Source organism: Sphaerodactylus townsendi, linkage group LG08 (assembly GCF_021028975.2).
Source record: "Sphaerodactylus townsendi isolate TG3544 linkage group LG08, MPM_Stown_v2.3, whole genome shotgun sequence".
NCBI classification, from domain to species: domain Eukaryota; kingdom Metazoa; phylum Chordata; class Lepidosauria; order Squamata; family Sphaerodactylidae; genus Sphaerodactylus; species Sphaerodactylus townsendi.
In genome coordinates, this window is record NC_059432.1 from 69,045,468 (window position 1) to 69,068,994 (window position 23,527).

Consider the following 23,527-nt stretch of genomic DNA (forward strand, 5'->3'; position numbering starts at 1 on the left):
GTGTAATAATAATAAAATGTGTTACTCTTAAAAGTTCTGGCCTGGTCTTATGTATGGACAGCTGTGGCAGCAAATAGGATTGATGAGGCTGATATCTGAACCAGTGCAATAGCACACCTATGGCATTAAACTGGATATCCTGGACTTGTTCAGAATATCATAATAGCCCATCAGCACAGGTCTGCACTGCAACACCTGTAAAAATAACTACAAATAAAGCTGTCGTGTGGCACAAAACTGGAAAAAGGGACTTGAAGTCGCTAATCTATGTGGCTTCTTACTGGGAAAGGGGATTTGAAGTTGCTAATCTATGTGGCTTCTTGAGGGCTTTTAGCCTTTACATAGCCAGCTGCAGTAGCAGAATGACATGCACCTGGTAGAGCAAGAAAGACCATTGACTGAATAAAGTCAGTGTTCATTGGAAGAGAAACTTGCAGGATACCTATGTATTTACAGGATGTCATAGTAATTATACAGTTACATTGGTGGCTATTACAGCTTTGATGAAAATCTTTCAATTACACATCTAGTTTTCAACATGCAAACATTGCAAGTTATTTCAATTCTAGTTGAAACTGGAATCTGTTATTTTATTGAAAGCAAATGGGTTATTCAGAATAAGCCATTTGATTGAACTGCATGAGTATAATTAAAAACTCAGGAGGAAATTGTGAAGGCGTTGCAGAAGAGGTAAATGTCAAGCCTAATTTTAAACACGTCCAACAAAAATAAAAATAATGATGATTATCATGCAGTATAGTGATCTTTTCTCACAATAGATTTGCTATATTTGACATTTATATTTTAGTTTTGATTTCTTTTCGAAGCCAGCCCAGTTTACCTAGAGCAACAGGAGAATGTATGGAATTGACTTTAGGATTACACTGTATAAACTGTAAATAGTCTAAATATTGCAAGCAAACTATTACTGTTGAATTTCTTATATATGCATATTTCTTTACTGTCGGTCCTAGTTACCTGAGGAAATGGATACTTCTCCTTCCAAACAATATCCAGTGAAAAAACGAGTGAAAATTCATCCTAATACAGTGACAGTGAAATACACCTCCTATTATCCACAACCTGGAGAAGAAGAATATGAAGGAACTTGTGAAGATCATGACAGTTTCATAGAAGATAATCCAAAGAGAAGGCTGCTCGGTGATGGTCATTGGAAAAGAAGGTCCTTTTTTGGAACAATTGACATCACTCCTCAGGCCACGCAAAAGCTGGAAGCCAACAAGAATCAGCCAGGCCAAGGTTTCATAGAAGGAAGCATTTTTCAGTCCAGAAAGACTTGGGCTGTGCTTTTTGGATCTGCTTTGGCCCATGGTTGTGTAGCCCTGATAACAAGACTAGCTTCTGACCGTTCCAAAGTACCGTCTCTAGAACTGATCTTCATTCGATCTGTCTTACAAGTGTTTTCTGTCTTAGTTGTGTTCTATTATCAAGAGGACCCTTTTGGACCAAAAGGCTACAGATTGCGACTGTTCTTCTATGGTGTGTGCAATGTTATTTCCATTACGTGTGCCTACACATCCTTCTCAATAGTGCCCCCAAGCAATGGGACTACCATGTGGAGAGCTACCACTACAGTCTTCAGTGCCATTCTGGCCTTTCTACTAGTAGATGAGCGAATGGCTTGTGTTGATGTAATTACTGTACTGAGCAGTGTTTTGGGTGTTTGTCTGGTTATGATCCCTAACATTGTTGATGAAGAAAGTTCCCTGCTGAATATCTGGAAGGAGGCTTTTGGTTACACAATGACAGTGATGGCAGGCTTAACCACAGCTCTCTCCATGATAGTATACAGGTCAATCAAAGATAATGTCAGCATGTGGACAGCACTGTTTACCTTCGGTTGGACTGGAACACTTTGGGGAGCCTCCACTATGTTTTTTCTACAGGAGCCTATTATTCCACTGAATGGAGAAAGCTGGAGCTATCTGATGGGCATCTGCCTATGTTCCACAGTGGCTTTTCTGGGTGTCTATTATGCCTTGAGCAAATTCCATCCAGCTTTGGTCAGTACAGTACAGCATCTTGAGATTGTCATAGCCATGGTCCTTCAGCTTCTTGTGTTACGTATCTTCCCCAGCATTTATGATATGATTGGAGGAGCTATTATAATAATCAGTGTATTTTTTCTTGCATATTATAAACTGTCTTGGAAGAAATTAAAAAGGCAAGATTATGAAGAGATACTGGATTCTTCCATTAAGTGACTAGCAAGCTGTTATATTCTGTTCACTGCCATGTGCGATTAATATGCATTTATGTATGTCTTTTTTGTACTGTGGTTTTGGCAGCACACTATCTTTTTTGTTAAAAATGAGACTTTTTACCAGACTAAAGCTCAGTGAAGATTCTCCAGAAATGTCTGTCCTGTATATGAAAAAAAAATTAATGTACAAGCTGTGAAAAATAGATTTTATTCTTAACTAGTATATTGAAGTGCCAATGTTTAATATAAATGGCTGTCCCAGGAGACATTTTAAGTAGATTCTAACTGAAATAATGTGAGGTTTGGTACATATTAGGTTAGAGACCAGCCTCTGTGTAAAGTAGCATTTTGCAGTGTTCAAGACTGGAAGGAAATAACAGCTAAACTGAGTCATTTACATTGCAGTCCTAAACAGAGTTATACCCTTCTAAGTGCAACTCTGCTTAGGACGGTGCTGTTACTTTTTCTAGAACTTGGCATAATATGAAAGTTTTTGTAAAGTATTTATGGCTCCTAAGGATGTCAACTGGTTTGTTTGCCTGCTGTCCTGAACTCTGTGATACTGCACTGTCTGATACATGACCTAACAACCTCAAAACAAATACCCAGATTTAGGTTTTGCTGTAGGCATAAAACTTGATAGGATAAGATTACTGCAGACAGTAATTCAGCATCAAGCAAAGACACTGAAGGAAGAGGATTATTGATCATAATAATCATATACACTACTTGTTTGCAGTATGAAATTGTATATAAGAAGTTTAACATGTATGAACTTATAATAGGTATAACTCATCTCTGATTCAAGTGTATAGTTTTTATTTGTTATTCTTTGGATTAGACTGTAAAATTAAATGTTGTACAGTTGGCAGCACACCAGGAGCACAAAGTCAGTTGCACTATAGATGCATCCACATCATTTCTTTCATGTTAAGCCTTTATGCTTGCTGAAGCTCTAATTAATGCCTGTGAACTATGTTAACAATTTACCTGACCAAGTCGCCTTTTATTCGGTGAGTGTCCCTGTCTATCTGTATTAGTTCTCTCAGCTCTTTCTGGAAAAGTTTTATGCTGATCTTGTCCCCATCTATATCTAAAATCCTTTCTTATTCCCAGGCATGTGTGTGTTCGTGTGTGTATTTGGGTGTGTGTTTGGAATTTCTGAATGGGACTCTATGAAGGCTGGTGGGGGTGCTGCATTTCCATGTAGGGCAAAGTAGCATTGCAGAGTGGTAGCCTCTACTAGTCTCACAGTCCCTTCAATCTTGCTGAGGTCAGCAAGAGAAGAGGATGCCACCAGGCATTATGCCAGGATCTAGTAGCTTCCTCACATTTACCAAATGTCATTATTGCAGCACGGGCTGTCACGTTTCCAAGTGGAGTAAACCAGTGCTCCAAGTGGAACAGCACACACACCGCACACCTACTCCTTCCACTTCCCTCCCCAGTCCACCCTCTCCCCTCCATTGTGCTCTTCCTCATTCTTTCTTCCCTCATCCTCTTCTACTTCCTTCTTCTCTACCTCCCCCTTTTCTCTGATCTATTCACCCTTTCTTCTCCCCCATCATTGCTTCCACCACCCTTCCACCTTCCTCCTTTCATTCATTAATTCATTCCCCACTTCACTCTGACTTAGGCCAAATTACATGAGATGAAATAAATCCTTGCTCATGAGCAGGACAAGCCCTGACGTACCGGATTTGGGGAGTATATGAATTGGGGTCATCCAAAGTTCCTTTCTGGTGTAGAACTGTTTACATTAGGACATGGGGTAACCCATGGGTTCCATGGGTAACCAATGTCCCTGGGCACATGCCTTTTGGTCCCCATGCCCAGCCTCTCCCATGGCGCAGTGTTCCAGCTGGTGCTCAGTGGCTTTCCCTGTGCCAGGGCGCCGCTCGCTGGTGCAAGAGGCCGGGCCCAACCGTGTGGCCAGGAGGCCTCTCCCCTGCTGGGGGATCTTATTTGAAATAAGAAACTAGTAAGCACAAAGAAGGAACTAGGAAACTATTTTAGCCTTATCTTTCCTGAAAAGCAAACATTTGTGCCAACAGCAGTGTATGTTTGTATGACTGGCTCATACATGAAAGGTACTTAAATGGCTGGTAAGTTTGGTGAAGCTGAGCATGAAAAGAACAAGTTAGTGTGGGAGGTCAAATCAGTATTGATCTGCATGGTCCCATGGACATGGGAGTGGGGAGAAGGAAGGAAAAGGTGAAGGTGAGAGTAAGGATGGAAGAACAAAGCTATGTATCATTGGGTTTTGTTGGAAGAGAACAGGAAGAGATGAGAATGCAGCAACAGGAAACCAGTTACCTGATTCTCTTCGGCCCTTTCCGCACGGGCCATAAACGGCGGCTTGGGGACGGCAAAAACGCCGTCCCCAGGCCGCCGTTCGCACAGGGGGCGCAGCTGCGTCGCAGCTGTGCCGCCCTCGCGCTGGCCGCCCGTCCCAACGCCAGTGTTTCCCCAGTGCGCTCGGAAGTGGCGTTTCCCCAGTGCACTCGGAAGCGGCTTCCCGGTGCTTCCCCCCTCCCTTGCTCCCTGTACTTACCTTGCCTGGGGACATGCCTCCCTGCTCTGCGCCGCTGGAGCAGGCGCGCAGGGCCAGGGGGGCGTGTTCCCGGGCCTCGGCGACGCGCCGGAGGCCCGGGGACACGCCGGGTCGGCCGGGCGTCGGCGCTCTGCGGGGCTGGCTGCCCGGCTCTTTTTAGGACCGTCCGTGTGGACGGTCCTAGCGTCGTCGGGTCGGTGTCGAGTACGCCGACCTGGCCGCTTCCGCATTTGTGCGGAAACGGCCTCTAGGTGTTTTAGGAGAACTCCACATTTTACTGTCCACCATCAACAACTCAGAATCTAAGCAGAGGTTTGTGGGATCTTGTAAGGTCTTACAACCAACATTCTAAAACTCCTTTTCATAAAAAGAAGCAAATGAGGGGTCATATTAAAACAAATGTGGATCTTGTTTGGGGACCAATAATTCAATAAATAAGAGTATATACCTGCTTACTTTTTTACCATGGGGTTATTAGTGATTGTTTTGTGTATGTGGTTCACTGTGTGGCATACAAAAAAAAACCCCTTACTGGATAATATTACAAAACTGTGGTTAAGTTCTTTATTGACTGGGCCACAGAGCTGAATTGCTTGGGAATTCTTATGAATTCTCATCCTAGACATAAACAGCTTAACTACTTTAGGCGAAACACACTTTGAATTCATATGATGTATTTATTTACCTTCCAGTTTAATAACTATTCCTTTCCAAAAGCAAGCACTTGAATGTGAGGGTGATGCTCTTTGGACAAGATAGTAATGGATGTTTTGAAGGAGGACAGTACATGTTCTAAGGGGACCTTTCCTTTCCCCATTTTATCTGCTGATTTTTGGTACCTGGATGTGTAATCAGAAAGATTTCACACATCCAATTGTTAACAAAACATCCCCTGGGGGCTGGGGAAATGTGGAAACCTTTACTAATTCTCTCCCACTTTGTTTTAAAGTGTGGGCATTTGATGCAGTATTTTTCCAATCAGTTTCCTAGGAAGCTGTCCTGTTCCATGTTTTCCTCCTCTCCAGTTTCTCCTCACCTACATTTCCTGCCTCGCTAAGTAATTTGATCTCTCTGGCTGCACAGGGAGAAGCTGAAAATCTTGGTCTGGGAGGATTCTAATTCCAAGCGTAGCCACGTCTGTTTGTTGTCTGCTGCATCAAATAGGAGCCGTGTGGCACCTTAAAGACCAAAAAGAAGGGGTGGGGGGGATATGCACCAGCCCCAGTCCGCCGAGTTTATACTGAAATGCAATGTCATTTGTTAGTCTTTAAGATGTCCCAGCTCCTGCTAGGGAGGAGGAGGAGGAATGGGGCAGAGCTGTCTCCAATTGGCCAGTCATGCTGCCATGGAAACCGGAGACGCCAGGCTGTGATGCGTGGGAGCCCTGGCTGATCTCTGAAGCGGCTATTTTGGCCCCAACGCGCTGGGTAATAAGAAGATTTTTTTCTCCGGAGCCTTGGGAGTAGAAAAGGGTCGCCTCCACTTATCCTCCTGTTTACTTATCCTCCTGTTTATCCTCCAGTCTAACTCCTTGGTGTCGCTGCACCGTTTTCAATGCTGTGACTGACACCTAAAGAAGACTGCCTCTGAAGACAAGTCCTTTTCCTCGTTACTGGGTAAACAGTGGTAGCACAGTGAGTAGTCAGTGGGGTCTCCAGCCACATTTTAGGTTTTGCACAGTACTGAAAGGGCTTTCCCAATCATTTTTAGCACAATAAACACACATGTTGTTAGTACCCATTTTTCTTTTTGCGTCTGCTAAAAGTAGCATCATGTGGCATTGGTTTGCGTCACAAAGGGAAGTATCTTCTCCCCAGGGCCAGATTTAGAGGCCCTAAACACCGGAAATATTATGGTACCCCCATATACTGTATTTCTAATTCCAAATAAAAACAATAGTAAAGCACAATATAGATATATATATCATATATATAAATATCATTATTTGTATGAAACAAAATAGCTATTATTGCATTGCTTTCTGGCCTTAAAGACACATAGCATTTTAACTTATTTTATTTATTTATTTATTTATTTATTTATTTATTTATTTATTTATTTATTCCACTTTTATACCGCCCTCCCCCAAAGGGCTCAGGGCGGTTTACAGAAATCAAAGATGCAAAATAATGTTTACTGTTACTTACTTATAACTTTATTTATACTGCAAAAAGTTCTCTACTTCATTTTTTAATTGCAGAGTCTTAGCGCTATCGGCCTCCCATTAGAGTCACTTTACTCTTCCACTCTACCGGAGGCCTATAATTGCCTGAAAATCAGGCTGCTGGAACATGAGTACTGCAACATGATAGCTGAAGCGAGGAAAACATGCTCTCCTCTAAATTTGCTTATCCCTTTTGAACAAGGACATACAGCCAACTACCTTTTCTGGCTTACCAATCCAAGGCACAGAAGAGCAATAACCTTGGCCCTTTTCAATTTAATGCCCTCTATTCTCCTTAAAGGCAGATACCAACGCATAGATAAACAAAAGTTGCCCATGCAACTCAGGCCAAGTAGAGACACTGGAGCACACTCTGTTTCATTGTGCAAGATTTGCCAAGATCAGAATGACCCAACCCATCATTGCTTCACTCCTATACAATCACTTAACTGATGCTCTTAGGATTCCTTTAATCTTAGATAATCTTGATCCTTACTTTTGCGAAAGCGTAGCAAAATATCTTTTAAAGATTATAGACGCAACGCTAGATGGATACTAAGCATTAGATTGCTATCATCATAACAACAACAATGTTGCTTACATTAACTATTTGCTACTGGTATACAGTGCCTACCTCTGCCAGCAACCTTTGGGTTCACGGTCACCCAAAGTCAAATAACCTGTGGGTGATTCATTGAGAGATGTCGTAGTTTTGCTATTGATTGCCAGATGGAGTGACAACTGAAGGCTGTGGCAACCTGTGGGAGTCAAATCAATTGTTTGCTCATTTCCTCGCCCCCATCCCTTGTTCTGTGTTAGGTGCCACTCTAACAAACTCTGTGTTTTATAGTGGAGTGTTGATACTGAATGCTGTTGTGATGCCTGGGCTCTGTTGGTGGGTTTTCAGTCTGGTCTGTGGAGAGGTGTATAGGAGTGGAACTTTTGATGAGTCCATTTGGACTAAACTATTGATAAGACTCTGAATGGCTGTTGTATCTATCTGTCTCTTATGGACAATTGTTTTATTGTATTTTGGAATGCCAATAAAGGCTTGTCTATAAATTTAAATTGCAGAGTCTTGGATCATACCCTCAACATTAATTGGGTGTAACAAATCTGCTTCAATACTTAGCAGAGATAAGGAGGAAAAAACCTTCTATGGGGCCCTCTTTACCTGAGACCCTAAGCACCTGCTTATTTTGCTTAATGGTTAATCCAAGGTTGCTTCTCCCCCTACCCCATCATGTGCTAACTGTCCTCCTTGTGTGTGTGAACTGCCATCATGTCACAACTGACTTATGGCAACCCTGGAGGGGTTTCAAGGCAAGAGACTAATAGAGGTGGTTTGCCATTGCCGCCTTCTACATAACAACTAACATTCCTTGGTGGTTTCCCATTCAAATACTAACCAGGGCTGACACCTTGTTTAGCTTGACTAGCCTGGGCCATCCATGTCAGGGTGCCTGCCCTTCTTACAGCCAAATTAATTACTTCCTTCTTGAGCTATCTACATCAGTGAAGATTTGAACCATTACAGCTATATGGAGTCAGCCACCTCTCCCTTTTGCCTTGGCTTTTGCCTCATTTGACTTCTCATCTCATGTTGCCTGGGAGAAAAGCTGTCATCATTTTGAGATCTAGCTTCTGACTGATGAAACATAGTGGAACCTTAACCACCCCTCAAACCATGGAATGTTTGCAGAAGATACACACCTCATATGGTAGAAAACAGGGATGCCAGGGTTCAAGAAAATGCTGTGGCTCTGTTGCCAATGCCATCTAGTTACTGTGAAATCCTCCTCTTTTGCCCTTGCACTGGATGCAAAGGAGCATGCATACAGAACTCCTTTTTTGTCGTGCAGAAGGAAAACTTAACTCATCTGACTGTTCAAAGATCTAATTTTTATTTTGCTTTGTCTTATGCTGTGATTCTTATCCAGTGAATGCAATCATCTGATGAATTGTCTGAGTTTTAATCAATTTAATTTAATATATCAATTGATGAAATCTGCATACATTTACATATTATCTAAATACCATCTATTAAAAACAGTACTTGGTTTTTAGGTATTGTGTGCATATGTTGCAGCAACTGTCATAGAGAAGGATTCCTTGCTGGATAACATTGAAAGAGGTATAAATGCTTTCTATCTGTTACCTGCATTTTCTATAATATTTGAATTAAAAATAATTTAAAATTAACACTTCAAATTAATTAAATTGAATAAATGTGTTAATTAATTGCTGTTTAATTAATCGGGTATTTTTCTTGTCAATAAAAAGATTAATTGGTTAATTTATACAATGAATTAAATGTCATACAAATAGCTATTAGAAGCCTATACCATCTGTAATAGCTACTGTTACATTGTTTAAATTATCAAATTACATCAATAGTGTTGTGTACCACTGATAACACTTGTGTGTAGGCAGCTGTAGCGGTATTTTAGATTTTTTTTTGTAATATTATGCAACAACATCCCCCCCTCTCCCTCTTTTGACAGAACAATGGTGAGCAGGAAAAAAGAATTGACTTTGCAGGTTAGTAAGAAAAGCAAATATTCCCTGATTTGAATTTATTGATAGTTTGGAGTCAGTAATTACATCAAATTATGCTGAGAAAAATATACAGAACAACTGGCTGTGGTGAGTTTTCCAGGCTGTGTGGCCGTGGTCTGGTAGACCTTGTTCCTAACATTTCGCCTGCATCTGTGGCTGGCATCTTCAGAACAAGTTTCAATACTGGAAACCTGGGTTCAAATCCAAGCATACACACAAAGGTTACTGGGTTTACATTGGACCAGTTGTTATATTTCAACCTATTTCATAACATTGTTCAGAGTGTGGACCACGTCTGATATTCAAAGATCTCCTTGCTGGAAGATGAGATTAACCCAGAGGTGGGATCCAACCAGTTCTCACCACTTCTCTAGAAGTGGTTACTAATTTTTTCTGAGTGCCGAGAAGGGGTTACTAAAGCAACCTCCCTGCCCAATAGGGACTGGAGGTGCGTGTGTGCGGCGGCGCCACTGTTTGAATCCCACCACCATAGGAACCTGTTATTAAAATTTTTGGATCCCACCACTGGATTAACCGCTAATAAATAATCGCTCTTAAAGTATGTAAATGTATGCATCAGTTTCCCAGTTACAATTGTATTTAAAAAATTCCTTTCTGATTAGTCAAAGAGATAACATAAAAGTAAATAGGTGTCACTATATGATTTTATATATTGGGGAATAAGATAAAATGAGAACCAGAGGCTGAATGTTGAGATGAACAGTAAATGATATAAGCTACCACTTTATAATTGTTTATCATCAGATAAGCATTAAATATTCCTCTTAAAGAGACTAGTTAACCAAATTCATTTAATAATAAATTAAAACACATTGGTTGATTAAATACTTTTTTTGTTGACCTTCGCTTCTCTAGAGTGCAGCCAATATAATTGTGGTGGTACTTTGGGCATAAAAATATTGTTCGTATTTGAATATGCATCCATATACAGTGCATATAATTTATTAACACAACATGTTTAAGGAAACCACTTCAAATAAGAGTCAGCAAGAATGTATCTGATATTCCTTTTTAAAAAATTGAATCCATATGGGATATAATCTCTCTAAATCCTGCCATCAAGTGGCCAGAAAAAGCAAATGATTATTACTTCAATTCTGAGTATTTATGTCAGAGTAGACCTATTGATTTAACTGGAACCATTCTCATTTGACTCTGCAAAAAGATATTTTACTGGCTGCCCTTGAAGTGCTTTGCTATAAATAAACTAATACCCTGCCAAGAAAACATTTTGAGGTTCCCAATTTTATTTAGGACCCCCCCCCCAAAAAAAAACCCATGTACATTAAACCTAAACATACTCACTGGGAAAGAAGTGACCCTATGAAGTAGTTTCTAGAAAAGTACTTCCAAAGAGCCTAGGATCACCCCTTCCTTATGCAGCTCCCAAGAGTTGTTATTCTCCGTTCTTCTAAGGATATTGAGACTGCCATCCTAAGAAAAATTTCCCCAGGAATAAAATTGGGCTTACTTCTGAATAGTCCTTTGTCCTGTTTGCTCTCTTAGACCTCTTCAGGCTGGTCACAGACTTTCTGCATTAATCTTTATTATAGTCTGCCTGAACAAGTTTGAAGGGTAGCCTTTATATCTTTAAAGCACTCTAGTTTAGAAGGTCTTCTGTTGAACTGCTGCTGTTTTAAGTGCTCTTGTGATGTTTTGATAGTAGGGTGATGATTATCTCATATTTTGTATATTGCTATTGTTTTAATTGTTTGGACTGAGTTATGATGGCATAGGTGTTTTAAGCTGCCTTGGGCCTTTGTTATACAAGCAAAATAAAAACTTTTAAAATAAAACAAATAGGTTTGTTTAGGACTGTTGTCAATCAAATGAAATGAAGGAGAATTCAAGTGGACCTACACTAACACAGGTGTACAGCTCAACTGCTGAAGCATATTTATTATGAAGGTAACATACAAAGATTCAAGTCAACAAAGCAGATGATGAATTGTCCAGAATCACCCTGTATGTGGCGTAGTTCTATGCTTATTTTCACAGGACATATCTTCTTTGTTGAATGTTAAAACAGCTTAAAATGTATATTTCATTTCTGCAGCAGGGGAAGAGGTAGAGGTAAGTGTCTTGTCTTTATTCCAACAGTGTCCATTTTGCCTGACTGACTCAATATAATTTGATCCAGATTGCATGTCTGGATCACAACTTGGTTAACTCAAATTTCTTTGTGTCTGGATCACAACTACCTTGTTATGGCTATCCCCCTTTCCCATCCATTTTTGCTGGACAGGAAATTTTTTAAAGAGGCCATATTCTTGTCTGTTTTGATCTGCTGGGGAGTGGCAGGAGAGGCTGTATGGTTTATCTTTCTTGTATTTCAGCCTGCCCCATTTTGCCTCCTGTCTGATTCTCACAGCTGAGTGTGCTTGTGTAAAGATAATTATCTGGATTTGAATGTTCTGGGACCTGTACTTCGTGAACATACATCAGCAGTGACTATTCAGCTAGCAACTGTGTTGAATGCCACCACTGTACAAATGTAAAGATACCCTAAATGCTGCAAATTTCGAAGGATTTTAAATAAGATGCTAAACTTGACACAAAGCAGGCATTGCAGACAAAATAAGTTACAATATCAGTTGCATTTTTGCCAAATTCTTAGCATCTTTGTTTTTCAGAGGGTTGTGTTCTTAAAGGTTGTTTTATTGCATTATTGCATTGGTGAAAGATTTTCTGTTTAATTTGCACCCAGGCGGTTGTCAATAATCAGGAACTTTGGGAAGAACTGCTGTGTTCCAGAGGGCTGATAGGTAAGATTTGTGCCACAGATATGACACAGAACCCATCTTCCTTGTGGCTGCTCAGCAGTATTAATATATATTGACAATATATAGGTCAAGTTAGAAATGGAAATAATGAAGAGATGTAATGTTCTTTGATTCCTACTATCTCAACGAGACTATCAGTTTTCAGTTAGAGATTCTTTTTAATACATAACTAACGTACTTTTCCTTTCATTATAAACCAAATGCGTAACCTGCACATAGCATATGGCAGTTACCAAAATTTTTCTTCATGGTGGCAACTCCAGATGGGGGCCATAATATATGGCACCATTTGTCAAAAGGATCCTCTGCAGCTCCATGTGCCTATGCCAATGCTCCATCGCAGTGGAGTTGGCTAATGCTGGTGGTTGCAATATACAGTATTGAAGATCTTTATAAGCAACACTATATAGAACTGTTTCTGTGTGGAAGTGTTTTTTATTCGTTTGTGCCATTTCTGGTTGGTCAGTCTCACTTTGACTTAGGGTTACCATCTTGGCAATGGGAAATTCCTGAAGAATTGGGGGCAGAGCCTTGTGGATGGCAGAGTATAATATCATACAATGTAATTGGATTATGATTCTGGAAAAATATGTAACAAAGCTGAAACAACATTTAAGTACTTACATGACTAAAATTTAAGTACTAACATATGAAGCAATGCAGCAATTACATAATAGGACATTAAATTCAGCAACAGATAGTATAGTTTTCAGCCTCTTTCCCTTTATTAAAGCATTCTTTCTGAACTATTCCATTATAATAAGGCTTTTGTAATACTTTTGTAAAAATTCCCCCTGAATTTTTCAGTTTTGCATAGTATGTGAAATGCCAGGAGAGTGGGAGCCTTCCTGACCTGCATGGATTTATAGGATACTAGATAGATTTCCATAAGAGAGGTTCATCAATGGCAGGGACGTAGATATAGATTTTTATGGGGAGGGTTCGGGGGCGGGGCCAGGCCCCCTGGGGGTGTGGCCACACCTCCCCAAATCCCGCCCACGGCCAAGGCCACAGACAGCAGACTCCCCTGCCCTGCCCTGCCCTCCTCGCCCCCCCCCCACCAGCTGGGCTCCCAGCCGGCAGCTGGCAGCCCCTTCTGCCCTCTCCTCTGGGCAGAGGCATAGCTAGGGAAAATGGAGCCCGGTGCAAAATCTGAGTTTTATGCCCCCCCCCCATGGGCGGATGCTGTGATGATGGAATCCACCCCCAAACAGCATCACTTTCAATGGTGTTTAAACTAGACAGCCCAAATTCTCCTTTTAAATCCACCTTAAAGGGATAATCTGGGGCCCCCAGTTAAAACAACACTGAAAGTAATGCTTGGGGGGGGTGGATTATCCCCCACCCTGAAACAGCATCACTTTCAATGTTTAAACTGGGGACCTCAGATTCTCCCTTTAAATCCATGCTGAAGGAGATTTAAAAGGATAATCTGGGGGAATTTGGGGGGGGGGTGCCTGCTGTCAGTGGTGCAATTGTTAAGCACCAAACTTTCAGGGTTTCTTTAGAAGACACTCCTGATGACACCACCCAGGTTTGGTGAAGTTTGGTTCAGGGAGTCCAAAGTTATGGACCCTCAAAGGTGTAGCCCCATCTTAGCTCTCATAGCTTTGGACCCCCTGGACCAAACTTCACAAAACCTGGCTGGTATCAGTAAGAAACTATCCTGATGATACCTCCCAGGTTTTGTGAAGTTTGGTTTAGGGGGTCCAAAGTTATGGACCCTCAAAATGTAGCCCCATCTTCCATTAGCTCCCATTGGAAACAATGGAGGATGGGGGCACCCCCTTTGGAAGTCCATAACATTCGACCCCTAAACCAAACCTCACCAAACCTGGGTAGTATTATCAGGAGAGTCTCCCGGAAAATCTCTGAAATTTTGGTGCTGCTAGCCTAAACAATGCGCCCTCAGGCCAAAAACAAAAAACACTAAAAATACCAAAAACCCCACAAACTGGGGACGGAGCTTCGTACATGTAATGTGGGGTTGAACCCGAGAAACCCCCCTTACCTACATGCATGTGGCTAGTAGGCAACTTCATGGCCTGTGTCCTTTTTTCTGGTCCTCCAGGACATCTGGTTGTCCTGGTTGTCCATTATATGAAAAAGAACTATTGACTGAATAGACTACTGGTCCAATCCACCTGGGCTCTTTTGACTTTTTTATGATAACAATTTCACAAGGTTTTATTTATATATTAGACTGCTTCTAAAGAAACATTTTAATTTCCAGTTAATAGTGTAGATTAATAGCATAAATACTTGAAGTTGTATAATTCCTCTAATTTTTTAATTTTGTTGTTTTTATTCTAGATTTTTTCCCAAGCTTTAACCACTCATACAAAATAATTTATTTCTAGATTGTTGTTGACTAAAAAACAAAAACAAACCTGAAAATATAATCTTGATACCAAACAAATACCGGAGGCGTGGGGCGTGGTGGTGGTCTGTATTAGGGGAAAACAATCTTTAAATACGCAACATAAATCATCATTATATCATCATCAAATCCATCAAGCTAATTAGCATATTGGGCAACAAGAGCTCTCCAGCATTTCTGGTCTTGGTCAAGTGCAACATAAAACTTGCAACATAAATAACAAACATAAAATAACACAGGGGCACTAAAAAAGTAGGTGGCATTCTGAGGAAGGCAGTCATGATAGGACTCCCAAGTTTAATATCATGCCTTGTTTCAGGTTTCTGCTATCCTAGTCTTATTACATTGTTTATTAGATGTCTCCTCATCCTATTGGTTGTTCTGACATACATTATGTAATGCATCTTGAGTCTCGATGAGAAGTGCATATAAAAATATAAGTACCGGTAAATAAAAAATAAAATTTGCAGGTGCTTGATGTGCAGCACGATCCTAAGAACACTTTAGTGAGAGCTCAACTGAACAGAATTGTGTATGATCCTGAGTAGATCTGCCTAGGATGGCACTGTAAATCCAGCCTTCTCTGACAATATTGTGACAATACTGAATTCTTCTAAGACAGTTTAATCTCTTTACAGTGGTAGACGTTTATCAGTGCTGGTGCGGTCCTTGTAAAGCAGTAGTAAACCTCTTCAGGAAAATAAGAAATGAGCTTGGGGATGATCTTCTGCATTTTGCTGTGGTAAGAGGTAGCAGCGTATGTTCAAAGTATATTTGGCACAGGACATCCATGAAAGAGTGCATGTGCTTCTGCGTTGCTTGAATGAGTTAATTTCCAGTGTGTTGATCCAGCCCTCAGACGGGCTGGAATGGGTCACATTGTACAACAACCCTTTTCATCATTGGAGGTCCTGTCACCCATCCCAGGATAAATACTTTTGCCAGCACTGATAACCAAAAGGCAACGGTTAGAGGGAGAAAAGATGACATTTTATTGGAGTCAGTGATAATTTTTACAAATATAATTTCCAGAGGGCCTGCGGGGAGGGCAGAGGCATAACAAGGGGGGAAAGCACCAGGTGCACTGGTGCGTCCTCCGCCCCGCCACACCCCGGAACACCACACCCCCGGAACGCCCTCGCCACAGCCCCACAAGGTGCTATTGTTTTAAATTGTAATTGATCTCTAAAGAACCCTAGGAACTAAAGTCAGAGATTTCTATGATTTTTGTTAGAAACAATTTTCTCCGTTGCACAGAACTATAATTCCTGGGTCTCACTGGGAAAATGAAACTAATTCAGTTTTAGGCTGTAGTTAATATTTATGCAATTATCATACAAATGAGTCAAAGTAGCATTTAAACTAACAAAGATTCTGAAGCATGATAAACAACAGGTATTAAACACTGGATGGGAAACAGCTGTCTTCTGTCTTACCTACATGGTACCTGTAGTCACAATGTGAATGTTTGCTTTGAATAAATTGTGATGCTTATTTTCTTTTTATTAGGCTGAAGCAGATTCAGTTGATGCCCTAGAGAAATATCGTGGGAAATGTGAACCTACATTTCTGTTCTATGCTGTAAGTTAGTACCACATTCTGGCTTTGGATTTGAAATTTCATCTAAGGTCAAGTGTTTATTTTAATTGTTAGTTTTTTAGATGATTAGTTTAGGATTCAACCTGCAGATTATCAGTCAGATCCTGATTTATCTTGACCAACACTGTTTTTATCCCTGTTGCTCTTTCCTTATCTCCCCTGAAGAGACCTGACTAGAATCTTTGTCTAAAATAAATTATGGTGAGGGTGGCCTGGGCATCAAACTAGGATTAAACCAGGACTTCTGGTGAAATGACATTACACTCTGATTGAGCCTCCTAATGCTCCCAGACTACACACTGCTGATAGGGGTTATTTTTGCCATCTGTAGAGCAAGCTTTTCTTAACTGTAGCCTCCTTAGATATTGGGGACCTTATATTTGACAGGTAGACTGGAAGGGTCTGGATTTTAGATCCACTAGTTCTGGCAAAATCCAAAATCAGCAGTACGAGTGAGCTGTTGAGCTCTTGGAAACAGCCTCCCTAGTATCTTTGTTTTTCTTCTTGTTAGTCTTTCTTTCATTTTCTTTTATCTATCTCAACCGACCAGTAACTGCAGTTGATAAGAATAATTGGCAGCCCAATCCGAGGGGGGGGGTGCTAATCTGGAGGCGGGATGGGTTTATGCCAGCAGATTTGCCCTAATTTAGGCACTTACCGCAGTGGAGGAGCAAATCCACTGGCGCCCGGCCACTGCACAACCCTCGGACGCCCAGCCATGGCACCTAGCTCCACATCAGCATGGCGGGGGCATTCCCAGGCATGGAACCTGACCATCATCAACTTCCACTGTCCTTCTAGCCCCTGCATGCTGGCAAAGGTGTTCTTGGAGATACACCATGTTTTTCATGTCTTATCTCTGTTTTGTCCTACAGGCAGTGGTGGGATTCAGCAGGTTCGCACCACTTCGGCAGAACCGGCTGTTAAAATGATACTTGTAAACAACCAGTTGTTAAATTATTTGAATCTCACCACTGGAACCGGTTGTTAAATTATTTTAATCCCATTACTGCCTACAGGAGATTTAAAAGGTTCTTCTTTTTTTAACTTTTTGCACTACAGGAAAGCCCTTTGGAGGGGACGTCCCTGCCCACTCAACAACTCTGAATTGGGCTGTAATTTAAACAATCAATTGTATGCATGACATCTAACCTGAGCCAGTATGTTGGCATGAATTATGTCTGTAGGTGACACTGCTTATTTCTGCTTTTTTCAGGGTGGAGAATTAGTAGCAGCTATAAGAGGAGCAAATGCACCATTGCTACAGAAAACCATCCTTGAGCAACTAGAAGCCGAAAAGAAGGTCTTGGATCATGGGGCAGAGAGAGTGGTGGTAATGTAGTCCCTAGACACATTGCAATCCTTTTAAGATTGTTTTCCCTTTTTAGATTGTATTCATTATCAAGCAGAGCTTTGTGAAAGATGCTAACTTTACCCTAGCAAATCTTCTTTCTTTAATTCAGAACCAGAAGTAGGAGTTTTAAACACATCCTAAACCTTAGGAAGTAAGGCTGAGAATATCCCTATAGCTGTAAATCATTCTTCGTTCATTGTTCGTTCTTGGTTTCTGCAGCAATAAATGCTCTCTGCTTTCAGAAAACCTCCTCAAACCTGCTGTCCAAAAGGAGATAATAACCTGAGTGTTCAACTCCATATCTTCTCAATAGTACAACTATAATTTTTACATCTTAAAAAATAATGAAAATTCTTTGTTTTATGAAACTTGTATCCTGGATTCTTCAAAGTTTGCCCCAGATCTGCACATACTGAATCATGGCAGTAAAACAGTTCTGCTCATGCCACTATATCTTGACCAGGTCCAGGACTCTCCTGCTGTCTAGAGGAAGAGACTAGAAACCACAGTGCAGGACATAGTAGGCTCAGGAATGTTGGATTTACTACCAAGTACACAAATCTTTTACACCTATAGAGAGCTTTCATATCCTTCTCAGCATTCTCCACAAACAGTAAGTGTAGCCTGTGTAGCTTTTTCCTCTTCCACAAAAACAAAACAATTTCCCACAAAAAACTAAAATATGTGTCAAATTCTGGAAAAGTTTTAAAAAGTTATTAGAAATAGCCATGAGATTGCTAAAAGTTAGTAGATGGTTTTCTAAAACAGTCTCTAACTTGCATCTCTCATTGTATTGATGACAGATCCAGGAAAAAGCCTTCCTTTGGGAAAAAGAAAATATTACTGTTGAAGAAAATGGAAAAGAGGAAGAGGAAGAAGAGGGTGAAGAAGACAAAGCAGGTGAGTTGTTCTGCTCAGTGCCATGGACAGAATTACTACAGTTAAGTGCATTGATTTTAATGGACTAATTCTGCATATGGGTATATTGTTACACTGTTTGCTTTTATAATATTGTAACAGAATGTATTTTATTGATGTTTAAGTTCATGTATTTTATATTTGGGCTAGATCCAGTCACTTTTCACTCAATCTTGCCCAAGTTCTCTCCTTACCTCTACCTTATATGAAGGTCCCATGATCACAGCATAACCTTTTTGGTTGTCAGTGGTGTTGTCAGTAGATATCAGAAAATCTGACTGGATTCAACCTATTCAGCTGTTTGTGTAGTGCTGCATGTTGAGTAATTCTGTAAACCACCACAACTCCTAAAGAATTTAATTAATGATTTGTTAAAAATATAACATTAATTGAACAAAATTAATTTTAAATTCTGTTGTCCAAAACACTAACATTGAATACAGGTGGTGAGTTTAGCTCTGGGTCAAATTAAGCTCTACTCCAGTGATTTTAAAACAGCTCAGGAGACAGATGGCCTTCCTGGCAGTCATCTGCTAGCTACTCTGCCATCCCAGCTTGCCTCCAGAAGTTGTCCACTGCTAATATCTCATGCATGATGGGATCTTGCTCCTTTAATCCACATTTCTTAATTTTTTAATCATCCTGTGACAAGCTGGCTAATCATATCCATGAAATCCCAGTCTGTTTTATTTATTTATTTACTTTATCATCCACCTTTATCATTCAGACTCAAGGCAGACATATGTGAAAAATATATTAAAATACATTAAATACTGATTTAAAAGATTAGTTACTGAACATGTGACTTTGAAAAATCCACTAATGTCAGAAACACATACATATGTACATACACTTTTATCGGCATCAAGATGTCAGAAATAGATTACCTGGACCATGGGTGCACTAAATGGCCCTCCCCTAGAGTTGCCACCTCCAAGTAGGCAAATTTCTGGAGATTTAGGGGCATGAGATTTAGGGGCACAGGGGGGAGGGGAGGGAGCTTGGCAGGGATCCCATGCGATAGATTCTACCCCTAAAGCTGCCATTTTCTCCAGGTGTAGTTGACCTCTGTGCTATGGAAATCTCCCAGATATAATTCTGGGAGAATGCCAGGACCAATCTAGAGGTTGGCAACCTTACCTGGGGCCAAGCAGCCCCATCCAAAGGAGAAGGATGAAAGGGTCTGTGGAAACGGCACACAGCTGCATTGGTGTCATCACCCTACCCCCGGGACTCACTCTAGAGCAGGGAGCCAATTGGCCATGCTGGCAGGGGCTGATGGGAATTGTAGTCCATACAGGGGCGTAATGCCCATTGGGCAAGGTGGGCAGCTGCCCAGGGCACCACCTTGTGGGGGGCATCAAAATGCAGGGTTCGTTTTTGGGTATTTTTAGTGGTTTTCCATTTTTGGCCTGCAGGGGGTGCAGTTTTTAGGCTAGCAGCACCAAAATTTCAGCGTATCATCAGGAGACTCTCCTTATGCTACCCCCCAGGTTTGGTGAGGTTTGGTTCAGGGGGCCAAAGTTATGGACCCTCAAAACTGTAGCCCCATCTCCTATTAGTTCCCATTGGAAACAATGGGGGATGGGGCACCCCCTTTGGGAGTCCATAACTTTGGACTCCTTGAACCAAATCTCACCAAACCTGGGGGGTAGCATAAGGACAGTCTCCTGATGATACGCTGAAATTTTGGTGCCACTAGCCTAAAAACTGTGCCCCCTGCAGGCACCAATGTCCTGGTGCAAAAAAGATTGGTTGTGGTGGAGTGGCTGCCCATGGGGGGAGGGGGGGCATCCAACTCAGGTTTTGCCCAGGGCTACAGTTTGCCTCATTACGCCCCTGAGTCCATAACATCTGGAGTGCCAAAGGTTCGCCACCACTGAAGTGGTGGAGTGGTGGAGTTGCTGGAGCTTGGCCTGCAGGCTTCTTGCCCCCAGTGTTTCCCAGCAGCCCACTGGGAAACTTTCCTCTTAATCTACTCTACACCTCACTTTGAAGCTTTTAAAAATTGCTTCAATTTTATGCAAATAAATGTGTCTCAGTGTATTCAATGCAAAGTAGAAGTCCAGTTGAAGGCACTACCAAAAAAACCACACCTAAATTTGCTGAAATTTGAGTCTCTGTGCCATCAGGCCTTGAGTATAAACAATTAAGTACAGACTGAAAGTGGATGAGTATTTCATTTTACTGTCATGCTGTCTGGTACAAAGGCTGAAACAACAACGTTGCAATTTAAAATTCAAACAAAATTTGTTCCTTTGATGTTGCTTTCAATATTTACATTGCTTTCTTCTTGCGGTAATTTCTTCCTGTCTTTTCTTTCTAGATTAATTCAATATCTTCTGGAATTGGCTTTCCAGCTGCCATTTGGAAGATGATGAAAAATATGAATGTTTTTCTGTTACAGCAGTCACAAAAAGAAAGGGTTAAAAGCGTTGGCAACTCATTGCCAAAAAGGGGTGGGGGTGGGGGAGTGTGTTTTAGGCAGAGGCAGTCTGTTTATGTGAAAATTCATGTCAGGAATGTATGTCACAAAACAATCCTGAGCAAGGCTACTTGGAAATAAGTTCCAGTTTATCTAACTAAATTATGCTTTTCTTAATCCCAGGAAAGTATTATTGCAGCCAAGCAGTCCCATCCAAAGGAGAAGGCTGAAAGGGTCTGTGGAAACGGCACACAGCTGCATTGGTGTCATCACCCTACCCCTGGCACTCACTCTAGAGCAGGGAGCAGACGCACAGCTCAGGCCGTGGTAGGGCTGCACTGGTGTTCTGCTCAGATGCCAGCATGGGGGGTGGGGTGGGCCAGTTAGTCTGACATTAGTCAGCTCCCTCCTGGGGTTGAGGGCCAGTTGTGTGGTGCACTGGCCATTCAACATATGCCAGCAGGCATGTTTCAATCCTTTCAATTCTATTTTTGGTGGCAGGGGGCTTTTTGGGCAGTGTGGGGCTTCAGGGCTTTTTCCTGCTTCTCACACTGCCGGAAAGTCCTTTTGGAGGCAGTGGGTGGGGTGGTGCTGCAGTGGCGCTGCATTGGCACTATGGCCCACTGCCAGAGAGTTTGGATGGGACTGTCAATGTAAAACCTCTATTAACCACGAAATATTTGTCTTCTAAATAATGCTACAAGTATATAATTGAGAAACTGCTTTACAGTGACTTAGAGCCATGTTTATTTGTGGAGTTCCAGGGGGTGTACTTTTGTTAATTGTTCATTTTTTGAGGTATATGATACATATCTTGTATCTCGAGGGCTTTGCTATTTGCTCTTTACAGCAATCTCCATCAGATGTTTCCATGTTGAGGCAGGGCTGTGTGTGTGTGTGTGTTTGGCAGCACTCATTAATGCTGTGTATTGGCATGTTTTCAGGGCTCTCCCAAGTTTTGATCCTCATGTGCTGGCCCGCCTCACTGAGCCAAAGAGAGATCCTTTCTGTACAACACACATAAAACATCTTGCAGACATTTAAAAGGAACCATTTTGGCTTGGTTTTTTTGGTCTGCGTAGCATGAACAAATAAAGTGTTTGCAAGGAAAGTGATTCTTTTTCTTGAACCTCCCCCCAGGTCTTACTTTCAGTTTCCACAGAGTAGCTCGTGCCCCCCATGGAAATGGGTGGAAATTGGTGCAATCTGATATATGAATAGTGATGCTTTTTATTTTTAACGAAAAAGCATTTAAAGCAGAACAGAACTGAATTAGCAATTTTGCACATCTGTAGACTATCAAAAAATCAACAGAGCTGTACCTTTGTGGCAGCCATCTTTAATCCTAGGCTATGAGCTCATCAGATCTCAGAAAGTAAGCAGAGATGGCCCTGGCTAATATTTGGATTAGAACCACCAAGTAATACCAGGGCTGTTTTGCTGAAGAAAACAATGGCAAACCACCTCTTGTCTTGAAAACCCTATAGGATTGCCATAAATTGGCTGCAACTTGATGGCATTTCATGGTGGTTTTCACCATGGAAATATTACAGTTAATCTCAGTTTACAACATGTAGATTTTACAGTTATGTACTAATCTTAGTAGGGCCGAAAATCTTGACATAAATATAAATTTATGGTAGACAACTGCCTGAAATATACTTTTGCTGCTTTTGGCAATGAGTTGACAATGACAGTAAGATCCAGGAAGCATTTTTGATTAATGTATATGACACTTAACTGTTTTAATAAAGAAATTCAAACATGTACAGGTATATTTTGTTTTCTTTTTCATGTCTACACTTTAAGCTATCTGATAAGAATTTATTTGACCAATTGCTGAAGATTTGGAGATGGAGTCTGGGGAAGAACAGTTTGAGAGGAGGGGGACCTCAGTGGGGTATAATGCCACTGAGTCTCACCTTCCAAGGAAACTCTTCCCTGTAACCTGGACATCAATTAATTCCCGGTGATTGTAAGTTGGCAACTACACCAACAGTGCAATTCAATGAACACTTCTCTTCATTTCTGTGTCATCTTTCCACCTAAATAGGGTCCTCAACACAGTAAACATTAAAAGAACGTTTATAATAAAGTATATATAAAATAATTCAATAAAAACAAACACATATAACACCGAAACTAAGGCCACCAACATTTATCTTGGAACAAGTCCCATTGGACAGTGCTGCAGAACCTTACTCAGGTTTATAAAAGTGCAATTTTAAGAGAGTAACACTGTCCTGAGATGACCGACATTACTGGATTACAAAGAATGAAACTCTGTTTAGGATTACACTACAACAATGCAGTTTTATGCAGAGTTACTGTTGCAGTCCATTAAAGTCAATGGTTTTAGGCTGGTGCAACGTTGGGAGAGCCAGTGGGGTGTGGTGGTTAAGGTTTTGGACTAGGATGTAGGAATTCCAGGTTCAAATCCCCACTCTGCCATGGAAACTTGCTGAGTGACTTTGGACCAGTTGTACACTCTCAGCCTTGACTCTGACAAGTAATTGGATAAGAGTCTTCCAAGAAATACTAGGGTT

General features: G+C 41.1%; 2 protein-coding genes across 6 annotated transcripts in view; both read left to right on the forward strand.

Moving 5' to 3' along the window:
- Positions 1 to 3,213, forward strand: part of SLC35G2 (solute carrier family 35 member G2) — a 7,623-nt gene extending 4,410 nt beyond the window's left edge. The window contains exon 4 of one of the 2 annotated variants that reach the window (XM_048505555.1): positions 969 to 3,213. In XM_048505555.1, coding sequence (XP_048361512.1) covers positions 987 to 2,225 — 1,239 coding nt within the window. In that variant the 5' untranslated portion in view covers positions 969 to 986 and the 3' untranslated portion in view covers positions 2,226 to 3,213. The remainder of the gene's footprint in view (positions 1 to 968) is intronic. The other variant, XM_048505556.1, reaches the window with a different exon arrangement.
- Positions 3,214 to 5,988: 2,775 nt separating this feature from the next.
- Positions 5,989 to 22,739, forward strand: NME9 (NME/NM23 family member 9). 4 transcript variants are annotated; one of them, XM_048505557.1, is made up of 10 exons: positions 5,989 to 6,205; positions 6,301 to 6,412; positions 9,010 to 9,076; positions 9,447 to 9,483; positions 12,230 to 12,287; positions 15,324 to 15,427; positions 16,195 to 16,266; positions 17,501 to 17,617; positions 18,442 to 18,538; positions 20,883 to 22,739. In XM_048505557.1, exons 4-10 carry the CDS (start codon positions 9,451 to 9,453, stop codon positions 20,885 to 20,887), a joined length of 486 nt encoding a protein of 161 aa, XP_048361514.1. In that variant the 5' UTR covers positions 5,989 to 6,205; positions 6,301 to 6,412; positions 9,010 to 9,076; positions 9,447 to 9,450; the 3' UTR covers positions 20,888 to 22,739. The 4 variants fall into 4 exon arrangements, with proteins under 4 accessions (XP_048361514.1, XP_048361515.1, XP_048361516.1 ...); XM_048505558.1 differs by having other exon boundaries at positions 5,989 to 6,394; XM_048505559.1 differs by lacking the exon at positions 6,301 to 6,412.
- Positions 22,740 to 23,527: the final 788 nt, after the last annotated feature.

Coding starts and splice junctions, on each gene's coding strand:
- NME9 (XM_048505560.1), top strand. CDS start 9,451: ATGGTGAGCAGGAAAAAAGAATTGACTTTGCAG. Junction 9,484..12,229: donor AAAAAGAATTGACTTTGCAG/GTTAGTAAGAAA, acceptor ATTTGCACCCAG/GCGGTTGTCAATAATCAGGA. Junction 12,288..15,323: donor GTGTTCCAGAGGGCTGATAG/GTAAGATTTGTG, acceptor ATCTCTTTACAG/TGGTAGACGTTTATCAGTGC.